The 10,562-nt window shown below is 45.4% G+C and overlaps 2 protein-coding genes across 5 annotated transcripts; one reads left to right on the top strand and one right to left on the bottom strand.

The window, feature by feature from the left end:
- The first annotated feature begins 6 nt into the window (after positions 1-6).
- Positions 7-1,761, top strand: tma7 (translation machinery associated 7 homolog). The gene is made up of 4 exons (XM_061831544.1): positions 7-139; positions 435-490; positions 630-717; positions 1,536-1,761. Exons 1-4 carry the CDS (start codon positions 124-126, stop codon positions 1,568-1,570), a joined length of 195 nt encoding a protein of 64 aa, XP_061687528.1. The 5' UTR covers positions 7-123; the 3' UTR covers positions 1,571-1,761.
- A 97-nt stretch (positions 1,762-1,858) lies between these two features.
- Positions 1,859-9,291, bottom strand: dnase1l4.1 (deoxyribonuclease 1 like 4, tandem duplicate 1). 4 transcript variants are annotated; one of them, XM_061831539.1, is made up of 10 exons: positions 9,066-9,286; positions 5,988-6,076; positions 5,531-5,619; positions 5,360-5,446; positions 5,155-5,267; positions 4,961-5,073; positions 4,116-4,273; positions 3,706-3,802; positions 3,409-3,484; positions 1,859-2,736 (listed from the first exon to the last, which is right to left on the bottom strand). In XM_061831539.1, exons 2-10 carry the CDS (start codon positions 6,066-6,068, stop codon positions 2,537-2,539), a joined length of 1,014 nt encoding a protein of 337 aa, XP_061687523.1. In that variant the 5' UTR covers positions 6,069-6,076; positions 9,066-9,286; the 3' UTR covers positions 1,859-2,536. The 4 variants fall into 4 exon arrangements, with proteins under 4 accessions (XP_061687523.1, XP_061687524.1, XP_061687525.1 ...); XM_061831540.1 differs by having other exon boundaries at positions 2,570-2,736; positions 3,409-3,635; positions 9,066-9,287; XM_061831541.1 differs by lacking the exon at positions 1,859-2,736 and adding an exon at positions 2,758-3,269 and having other exon boundaries at positions 9,066-9,291.
- Positions 9,292-10,562: the final 1,271 nt, after the last annotated feature.

The following is a 10,562-nucleotide window of genomic DNA, read 5'->3' as shown; positions in this document are numbered from 1 at the left end:
TTTTTCCGGGTTCAAAGTTCTTGCCGGGGTCCTCAGGGCGCGGCTTCTTCACTCCAACATTGGAAGCAGTGCAACATTAGCACACCACTTTTTCCCTTATTTCGCTATTATTCACGCCAAAAGATGTCAGGCAGGGAAGGTAAGACGTTTTTTTTTTGTATATATATATCGCTGCGAATGTTCGGCATCTTGTGTTTGGAGTAATATAACAAAAAGCAATGGTATTTCTGTGTGGAATAGCTGGCTGGCCTTTTTTGGCAAAGAGAGCAGCGTTCGTAGGCTTTTTTTTTATTTTTACAAATAATTGAAATGGCGACAGTGCTGTTTATATCAGCTGGAGTAAGCATCTTTTGACGTTGTGTTCATACCTAGCTGTCAAGTGTGCTTTGTTGACCATAACGCGTCTCGTGTCCCCCCCCCCCCCCCCCCCACAGGAGGCAAAAAGAAACCCCTGAAGGCTCCCAAAAAGCAAGCCAAGGATTTGGATGACGTGAGTTTCCTAAATATAACTTTGCGTTCGTTTTTTAGCGACCGGAATGCACAAGTTGGTTTTTTTTTTTTTTTTTTCACGCAGTCAATCTGCATCTACACATGACCACTAAATTGAAGTGTATTAAATGTACGTGCAGGACGAAGTTGCCTTCAAGCAGAAGCAGAAGGAGGAGCAGAAGGCCTTGGACGCATTGAAGGCCAAAGCTTCTGGAAAAGGGCCACTCTGTATGAGCACAAAACATTCTTTTAAATCTCTCGGAAGTCGGAATAAGTGCCAGGACGTTAGTGCATGTTAAAGCTCTGGAGCCCACAAAAACACTAAGCGCTACTAATCCGTGACGTTTTTGACTGGCTGACTGTGGAGTCTGTCCATTAGGGCATTTTTAGGGCAAGTAGCGACATTGAACAAGCCAATATTCCATATCCATCCATTTTCTCTACTGCTGATTTCACCTATTGTTCAATATATTGACTGATAACGGATATATGGGAAGTATGAATGAACAATTTACACAGGATATAAACTGCATACCAACACATTCTTATAATACCCCAAATCCGATCCAAGGCTACACGCCAAAAAATTGAATCGGGATTGGAAATTGTAAGCCATTTCATAGTCCGTAACGGTATCACTTGCGGAATTATTTCTTTGTTACTGGTCCGTAAAATGTCCTGGTATAATTTTAGATAATGCCGGACATGAGATTGAACACCTGGGCATAATTTATTTCACAAAGATCAACTTACATGGCATTAAAAGCTGTAGAGCAGACTGGTGTTGAAATGACCTCTTGTCAATGTTAGGCGCTCTAAGACTTTGTTTCCCCGAAGACGTTGTCACAGGCCACTAAAGTGTAGTTATATCTGGCATAGTTCTATTTTTTTTCAGTAGACAATTAAGGAACAAAGTTTTTAGGCAAGGGCAACGTCACTTGTCTTTTTTTTTTTATTCCAACGGCTTGACCTCGGTCGTATTTATTATTTCTCGTTAACGGTTGCATATTTTCCTTATGCCTGGTCCTGTCTTTTCCTTTCACAAGGTGGCGGCGGCATCAAGAAATCGGGCAAGAAATGAAACCTTGTGATGTTTTCCACGCTGCTTCACGCCACTGCAGTATGGCTGAATTTTTAGTTTTTGTTTACTCTGCAGTGTTGACTAAGTGTAGCGTGTGTCCGTCTTACAACTGTGCGATATTTTCTTGGCCTAAACACTTGGGAGTCGCTGACCAACCATTTTCAAATAAAAGGTGTTTCTGTCAAAATGAATTCCTGCAAAAAAAGATATTTTTTAACGTCATTTTATTGTAAATAGAGGCGAGAAAAAAAATGATTTGAAATCACCTCAACTGTGTATTGTTCCTTTTTGTTTTTATATCTCTATCCGTGGAATTAATGAGCTATAATAGCAAAACATGTTCAGGGGGCAAAATATCACAAAGTTTTATACGCTTATGACTGATCACCAGAAAAACATGTTTTAAAGCAAACAAAAAAAAAAAGTTTGTTCTGCCAGAAACAATCATAATTATTACGACCTTCATTAGAATTGTGATATTTTGAAGTCCAACCCAGATGAGTTTTGGCGAGAGAACTGGGGGAAAAAGAGAAAGTGAAGCTGGAGTACGGTCGCCAACCATTTCTAAAAACACAGACAAGCATTCATAATTCATAATTGCAGCTTTTGACAATTTGGAGTCTCGTGTGAAAAAGAAAAAGTCCACAAGAACAACATGCAAAGATTCAAATCCCAAAGCTCAAAACTCCGAGACGGACGTCAAGCGGTGACGCCTTCAAATAAGTTTTAAGCGGAAATATCGTTTCAAAAGCAAAAGGGCGTTGAATGAGGTCACAAAATATCAGATCATTAAAAAATGTCTGTCGAGTAGATGCATTGAATGAGGTCACCGCGGCGTTACCAAATTTGCACTTTTCACGTGAGCAGACTGGTGTTGAAATGACCTCTTGTCAGCCCGAGGACAAGAGACCCTCCGGGGTCTTCTTCTGGCCTGGACCTGGCGGGCCGGGTCGTTGGGTCGTCATGTTACTGCAATTTGCACCTGGAGGACGGCTGGCGGCGCGGCGACTGGAACAGCAGCTGCTCTTTTTCGTCTCCTCGCGTCATCTTGTCCAGTTTCATCTGCAGGATTTGCATCTCCAGCTTGAGTTTCTCGCGCTCCAGCAGCAGGTTTCCACGCTTCAACTCCAGGAGTTCACTTTCCAAATCTGGACCTTCCCGGGTGGCTTAGGCCAGACGACATATTGTATTATTTGTTAGAGTTGGAGCAAAAATGTAAAGCGTCTGTTACATCACGTGAAATTTTGGCAAATCTTGATAGTCAGCTCAGTTTTTGTATTTTTACCGTGATGTTAGCAACCTTTTACAGGCATTATAAAAGGGCCAGTGGAGTTCAGCAAGAGTCTAGACTTAGACCACTCCAATATAATGTAACATTATAAAATATTCATAATTCCAAGGATCTCAAAAACAATGGCTCCCTTTTTATTGCCACAGATTGAATGCAGATCGGGTCAAGCTGCTGCGGATTGGGTACGACACCCTGCACTGGGCGCCGGGCCAGCTCAGGGCACATCAAGACAAACGAGAATTCATCGATTCCGCGTACTGCTCATCCTCAGTAAGGTCGCGCGCGTGATGGCGCCTATCCCAACTGACTTTATGGTACAGAGGCGGCGTACGCCCTGAACTGGTTGCCAGTCAGTCACATGGCCCACTTTTAGACCATTCACGGCGACGTCCACACCTTCATGCGCGTCTGGGCATGTGGGAGGAAGTTGGAGAACATGCGACACAAGAAGGCCGGAGCCAAACTTTGAACGGCCGAGCTCAGAACTGCGAGGCAGACGTGCCGCGGTTGTCTTGTACCAACTAACTCACATAAATGTAGCAGTTACCTTGGTTTTCTTGTCGCGGGTTGGCGAGGGACCTGAGCTCCACCTCCACCGGGTAGTGGTCGCTCACCTTCAGTGCCTGCAAAACAAACGGGCGCAAGATCCACATCGCCACGCGTTGCTTTGAGCTCGCGGCACGGTATCGACACGTGTCGCAACGATTCCGTGCCGCTTTCGATGTGTCCGGCTCGTTGTTTGCAGAAAAACGCCAATGAGTTTCTAATGCACATCTTGGAAAGAAAGCAAAGACACGGTCGCAAAAGACTTGAATGATGAGCCACATGCTGCTTCACCACACACCTGCTCGTCGCTGAGGTCAAAGGCTTTCTGGAAGTTGAAGGGTCTGGCGGAGCGGGGAACCACAGCGCGGAGCATGTCGTCGCCGTAGACCACGATTCTGGAACCGCAACGGTTGCTCGGCGTTAGTTAACGTTTGCGACCATCCGACGGGAGCTGAGGGAATCGAGTCCCGACTTGACCCGAGTCAGGCCAAGTGCACGATTTTCGGGCTTGGAACTTGCCAAAGACTCAGCTTGACAAGTCTTCTGTGTTAAAAATCTGGATTTTTATGGTAGTGTCCCATTTGTTTTGTTCTAGAAAGAAGAATTAGTGGGGACTCGGCTCGCTTAGAACGCGAAGGTGAAGACGTGATACTTATTCAGGACTCGCACGTGTCCGAAACTAAACCCCCACGCACGTCCGCATCCTACCTGTCGTAGGTGTGCGCGTTCCCCGTGCTGGCCGTGGTGTCCACGTCGTCTCCGATCAGCCAGTGGAAGTTTTTGTCGGCGCGAATGCGAATGCCCTGCAGTTTGCGGTCCGACACGTACGCGCCGTCCGCGTTGAAGTCGCCCAAGATCATCACGTTCTGTTGTGGCCGCCGAGTTTGGGAGGAAATCATGAAAACTGATCCACATGCTTCAAATCTAGTAGCCAATGGACAAAATCTTTGCTGGTATTTGAGCTACCCAGGGAAATGGCTAACACATCTAGTGCGGGCTTTGTGGCAGGACTTTTTGGGGATTTTTGTTTTGGTGGGTCTACGTACACCTAATTTCATATTTAGTTGGTGAAATTGGCTGTAGAGGGAGAATTAAAAAAAAAAAAAAAATCCTTCAAATGAGTCAGTGGCAACCTTCTCTGCCTTCTAAGGTGTGGATTTGAGAGACTATTTTGTTTTTTGTGGGTCTACTTATCATAGACAAGGCCAGCAAATTTCATGTTGATTAGTAAAACCGCTTAGAGGCAGGAATTTTGTTAGAATGCCAAGGTTTTTGTAGAACCGAGGAAGTAGTTCAATTCTAAAATGTCCCCCAAATGGGGTTTCGAGTTCGAGTTGGATTTCTGAGACTTTTTTTTTTTTTTGGTTGTGATAGACAAGCCTACCAAATTTCATGTTCCCAAATAAAATCCTAGTTCTTTGAAGGACCTTGGAAACGGGTCCAAATGGGTCCAAACGGTTCGCTTCAGAGCAAAACGCCCATTTCTGGTCACCATGCTCAGGCTCTCTGGTCACAAGGGCTAGCTTTTCAAAAACTCACGGGAATATCCTCACATCAGTCCTCCACTTGTTCTTGACGTGCTCAAAGACGTCAAAGAGCTCGTCGAGCTCGGTCTCCGAGTCCTGCGGTTTGGTGTGAACGGGAATCATCACCAGGTCCTTCAGCACTGGCGCGGAAACACAAACACACGCGTGGACTTTTGCACCGACGGACGCGGCGTTTTCGCGCAAGGCCGACCGGTCCCCACCGGTGCGGTGGCATCGGAACCGCAGGATGTAAGGGTCCCTGGCGAAGACGTCGCTGCCGTCGGTCTCCTGGTCGTCGAACTGATAGGAGCCCACCAGGTCCACCAAGTCGTCCCTGCGTGGACCAGATGAGAAGTCCGGGATGCGGCGGATTGCGCCCTTCACGCGAGATCACGACAGTAAAAGGTGACGCCGGCGCCTCCGGACCTGTACAAGAACAAGAACTGCTCCTTGTAGCTGGATCGGCCCAGCCGGCTGCTCAGCTTCATGGTGTAGCGATGAGTGGCGTCGGGCCTGAACACAAAACGTTTGCTCGTATTTCAAACATTTCAACTTCTGAACTGGTTCTGGGCGCATTTCGGACGGCAGACGTGTTACGTGTTGAGCGCATCCAAAAGGGTTTTGACCGACGTGCCGCTGATGTCCACCACCTCCAGGATCACGATGATGTCATAGCGCCGGATAATCTGGGAGTATTTCAAATATTTTTAGACAAGTCATCAAATAATTCCATCTGATCACATTTTTTTGGTCCAGTTTTTGTGTCCTTTTCGACCGCATCCTCTTCACGCCGGAACACTTTTGCAGTGTCGCAGTGGCGTTTTTGAGCTCCCTATCTGATTTCTTAATATTTTAATCGATATTTATTTCTAGCTCGGGGGTGGGGGGAAGAGATGGTTGCATGTGGTGCAATTTTGACACTCTTCCCCATTTCAATAATCAGACGTTTTTAAAAGAAAGATATTTCTTTTCAAGCCACCGGCATCTGATTTGTGAATATTATATAAAGCCACAACAACTCGACAATGACTGGAAACGGGCGTGCGTGCGTCACCTTGACCAGGATCCCAACGACTTCTGCGTCGGACACTTTGCTTCGTCCAAACTTCTGGACGTTGAACGATGCAATTTTCATGGCGGCTTCTGAAAAACAGAGGAAGAAGAGAAAGCCAGCAAAGTCGCGGCAGCCGTCATGCGCGTTCGTCGGTGCGCTTTCAGTCGGGCTGTGGGACTTTCAAACCTTCTCAAATTTTTATTTTTCAAGATTTAAAGAGCAGCAGCACAGCTTCGTCTCGACAGATGTCAAGCGGCTGTCCGTTAGGCCGCCGCGTTAACGTGGAAAAGCGATTCTTAAACGTTTTCAGTCAAGAACCACCTCAGAAAATATTTACGTCTCCAATGGGAAAATACGGTACGTATTCCTCAAAAAGGAGGTTTTATTCCTAACAGGTGATTATTGACTTTTTTTTAAATCAGCAAGAGTTTTCAGGGTTGTTTAAAACACTCTTCCATGTCATGCGTTTCTTTCTTGCTCCAAAACATGCGGATGAAAGGTGTCGACAAACAACTTTGATGGCGTTGGGTGGAAAAGAAAGAAAGAAAGAAAAGGTTCTTGTTGACTGACGGCACTTGGACAATGCGGTCGTGTTGAAACGTGTCGACTGGCACTGGCGCAACTTGAGAGTGTTTTCCATCCAGTCCTCCCTTTTGTCCCACAAGTCTGACCGATTTATATCAGCCGGCTTGTTTTTTCCCCGAGATGCTCGCCAAGGTACGGCAGAATGTCCTGGCTGTACCACGGACCCACCTACCCAATAAGTCTTGCGAGGCCTCGTTCCCGCGGTGACTCTTGCACCTCCCCGTTTCTGGTGTTCCTTTGCGGTCCTGACCCGCGTCGGTCTTGCCGCCGCCTGCCAACACATCCGGAACGTCTTTGGGGTTGTCCCGTACGGGGTCGCCACAGCGTGTCATCTTTTGCCATCTCAGCATATCTCCTGCATCCTCCTCTCCAACAGCCCAACTGTCCTCATTTTCTCCCTCCCAACATCCATAAACCTTCTCTTTGGTCTTCCTCTCGCTCTCTCTTCCTTGGTAGCTCCATCCTTCCCATCCTTCCTCCTACCAATTTCCTCAGATTCTCTCGCCTCCGAACATGTCCAAACCATCGAAGTCTGCTCTCTCGATCGAACCTTGTCTCCAAAACATCCAACTTTGGCTGTCCCTCCCACTGATGAGCTCATTTCTAATCCTGCTGACTCCAAGCGAGAACCTCCGCGTCTTCAATTCTGCCACCTCCAGTTCTGCTTCCTGCCACCGTCTCTAATCCGTCCATCATGGCCGCCCTCACCACTGTTTTCTAAACTTTGCCCTTCTTCATCCAAGCGGAGACTCTTCTGTCACCTTCCGCCAACTTTTTTGTTTACTTCCTGACCACACTCACCATCGCTCCGGATTGTCGAGCCCGAGTATTTGAAGTCATCCACCCTCGCCATCTCTTCCACATATTCTGTTTTACTCGGGCTAATCTTCATTCCTCTCCTTTTCCAGTGCGTGCCTCCATCTTTCTAATTGTTCCTCCGCCTGCTCCCTGCTTTCACTGCGTATCACGATATCATCATCATCATCATCATCTGGAACAACGTCCATTGCGTTCCATTAATAAACTCTTCAGTTTATTACGCCTTCCTGCTCTTGGGTGTTCATGACACGTTCTCTACCAAAATCGAGACCCGTTTTTTCCCAACATAAACAAAGAAAATGATTTTTTTCTTTAAAAAAAAAAAAAAAAGATGCTAAACTCATTTGATTAAAAATTTTTCCCCCTAAATTTGACCTAGTCAAAATATAAAATTTCACAAAGTGCAATATTTTTAGTAAACTTTTTTTTCCAAAAGGAAAAGAGGACTGTCAGTTTTTCTTCTTCACTTTCATCCTTAAAATATTGGACTTTTTCCCCAAACGGCAGGTTCTGCTGCTGATGTCCAGAGGTGGCGGCCACCTTTTCAGCCGTCATCCGAGACATCGTGCGACTTTTTGTAGATGAAAAAAAAAAAAAAAAAAAAAAAGACACTTGGCAGCATATTGGCACAAATGCTATGTTTACGCCCTACTCCTCCTTCTTTTACACGATGCGAGCTATTTTTCCTGCACCGTTAGCCGTTAAGATTATTTGATTAACTGGAATTTTTGTTCAAATGATTTCTTCAGCTAAAATATATGCCTATAATCCATACGAGCGCTTGCAGCTGTTTTTAGAATGCGTCCACACGCAACACGACCCACACACAAAAACAGAATTGTGCCCCGACAAGTTCTTGCGATCAGATAGAAGCAACGACGTGTGACAGGAATGTTGCCCAGGACCAAAAAAACAACACAAAAAAAAAAAAAAAAAAAAAATGGAGGAACTGGTAGTCTACACGACTTTATTCTTATATGGAAAATTGTTGTTCCATGCAGGACACAGTCAGAAAGTGTTCTTCAATAAAGTCACCATTTTGCTCATCATCATCGTCGCACAAGTGGGAAAAAAAGATGAAGACTCATATTTAGGACACACCCAGACAAAAAAAAAAAAAAAGAAAAATGAAGCTGAGCATCGGCGGTCAGAGGTCATCCGTTTATTACTGGCTACGTGAAATGAGGTGTAGGCCACAAACAGCCCAAAAAATGATTTGCAACGAAAACGGCTGGAGAAAGCCTCACGAACCACACAGGGGACCGTTGACGCGTGGAGGACTTCGGTCACTAGTTTCAGAAATTGTTTTTCCAAATCAAACTGACAGTAAAAATAAATCAATGACGTAAATAAAATGTCTCCCGTTCATGCCTTATGAAGAAGGCGCGTTTAGGAAGCAACCACTCGCCAGCTGTTGCTTTTCATCCAAACGTTTGATGTTTGAATGAGGAGAACAGACAGCAGATTGTTGTCAAATGGAGGGCGACCCGTACGCATCCGCATCCGGTCCACGCCACGCCACGCCACGCGTGTTTTTGACGAAACTGAACCGCAAAAAAAAAAAGCCTCATCTTTTGTTCCCTGTCGGAACATTTCAAGCGTGTGACCAAAAAGGGATTCGGAAGGCCCGCACCTGTCGGTTGCCCCTTGGAAACACAGGAAGTAGTCGCTCACCTGCAGGAAGTTGACGACGAGGGTGCAGGTGGACTCGGTCTCGACGTGCTGCCAAACTTTTGCTTTAGTCACGCAGTCAGCGAGGACGCACCAGCTTGGAAAAAGTTGCCAGACGACGACCAATGGGAGGAAACGCCGAGAGGAGGAAGTGCTCCACGCGCATTACGTGGGTGTGTGTGCGTGGGGGGCTTCTGACGTAATATCAGGGACACCCCCACAGGAAGTGGTTAACCCGCTACAACGTCAGTGTGCGCTTGCGTGTCTGTTCACGCAAACCCACTTTGGTGGGAATTCTCTTCTCGTTGTCATTTTTGCCCCAGGAAAAAAAAAAAAAAAATCTATGTGCATAAATGTATTATGTATATTTTTGATACATTTGACATTATAATTCTATTTTCTTTATTGTTCTATAAATAAGATTTATCAAATTGCCTCATTGGCTTTTTGCTCATTAAAGCCCAAGTGACGTGCCTATAAACATTCTAAAATAGATACTGGGATGAAAAATACATATAACATGATTCACTTCAATGTCTATAGAAAAAAAATGAATATGAGCGGAGAGCGTGTCATGCGGAAAGTTGCGGAAGTCTCACTCGACATCCATGTGGCGGCCATATTGCCCGCAACGTCATCAGCAGACGTCACGCTGGGACGTTCACCATTGAAAACACGTCGTGGCAGTTTGCTGTGGTACACCGAAGCCCTTTTCCGAGAAAAGAACATCTCACAATCGAGTGAAGATAGTACCCTATCGTTTTGAGCAATGTTTAGATGATATGCGGATCACTTCTAACTAACAACAGACTCCCGGACAGTATGCATGAGCCACCCTGGCTGAAGCCGTCCACGGCGCCGACGGGTACATCGACACATTTAAGCACCTCCGACTTATGTATGCGCATCTTTTATTACATTCTGAGAGGATTATGCCCCCCTATTAATGTTTTTAGTAGCTGTATACACACACACCTATGTGTCATTTGGAACCCACGAAGCTCTCGGACTGAATTTCCTTTGACATGGCTCATAATGTTTATGGCTTTCGATGTAAATGCGCTCGCATTACGTGAAGCAGTTCGGAACATGCGCTTTCCTACGTGCCAGGTACGGTTAACTTGCATTTTCCCGTTTCCGGGTGAATACCGGTTGTTTTGGAGCAGGCTTGTTTAGTTAACATTTATGAAGTAAACATAAATTAATGTCAAGACCACACACAAAATAAGCGACGTCTTGAGAGAATGCGAGGAGAGGGGCGTTACTTTTACTAGCGTTAGCGCCTCAACATGGCAAAGCTCGTTAAATCAAAACAATGAACATAAATGCATGTTCGCTCAATCTTGTCAACTAATATCCGGATTAATTTAATTCAATTTTTATGAAAACTTAAAAATCCGTAATTCTTGAGGACTTTCGTCACTGAATCAAAACAGAATGGATGAGCACAATCGCATTAAAGAGTACTGTACTTCATTAAAAAAAAAACAAAAAACCTCA

Source organism: Syngnathoides biaculeatus, chromosome 10, assembly GCF_019802595.1.
Source record: "Syngnathoides biaculeatus isolate LvHL_M chromosome 10, ASM1980259v1, whole genome shotgun sequence".
NCBI lineage: Eukaryota > Metazoa > Chordata > Actinopteri > Syngnathiformes > Syngnathidae > Syngnathoides > Syngnathoides biaculeatus.
The sequence above is the reverse complement of the archived record's forward strand: the minus strand, read 5'-3'. Positions and strand labels throughout refer to the sequence as shown.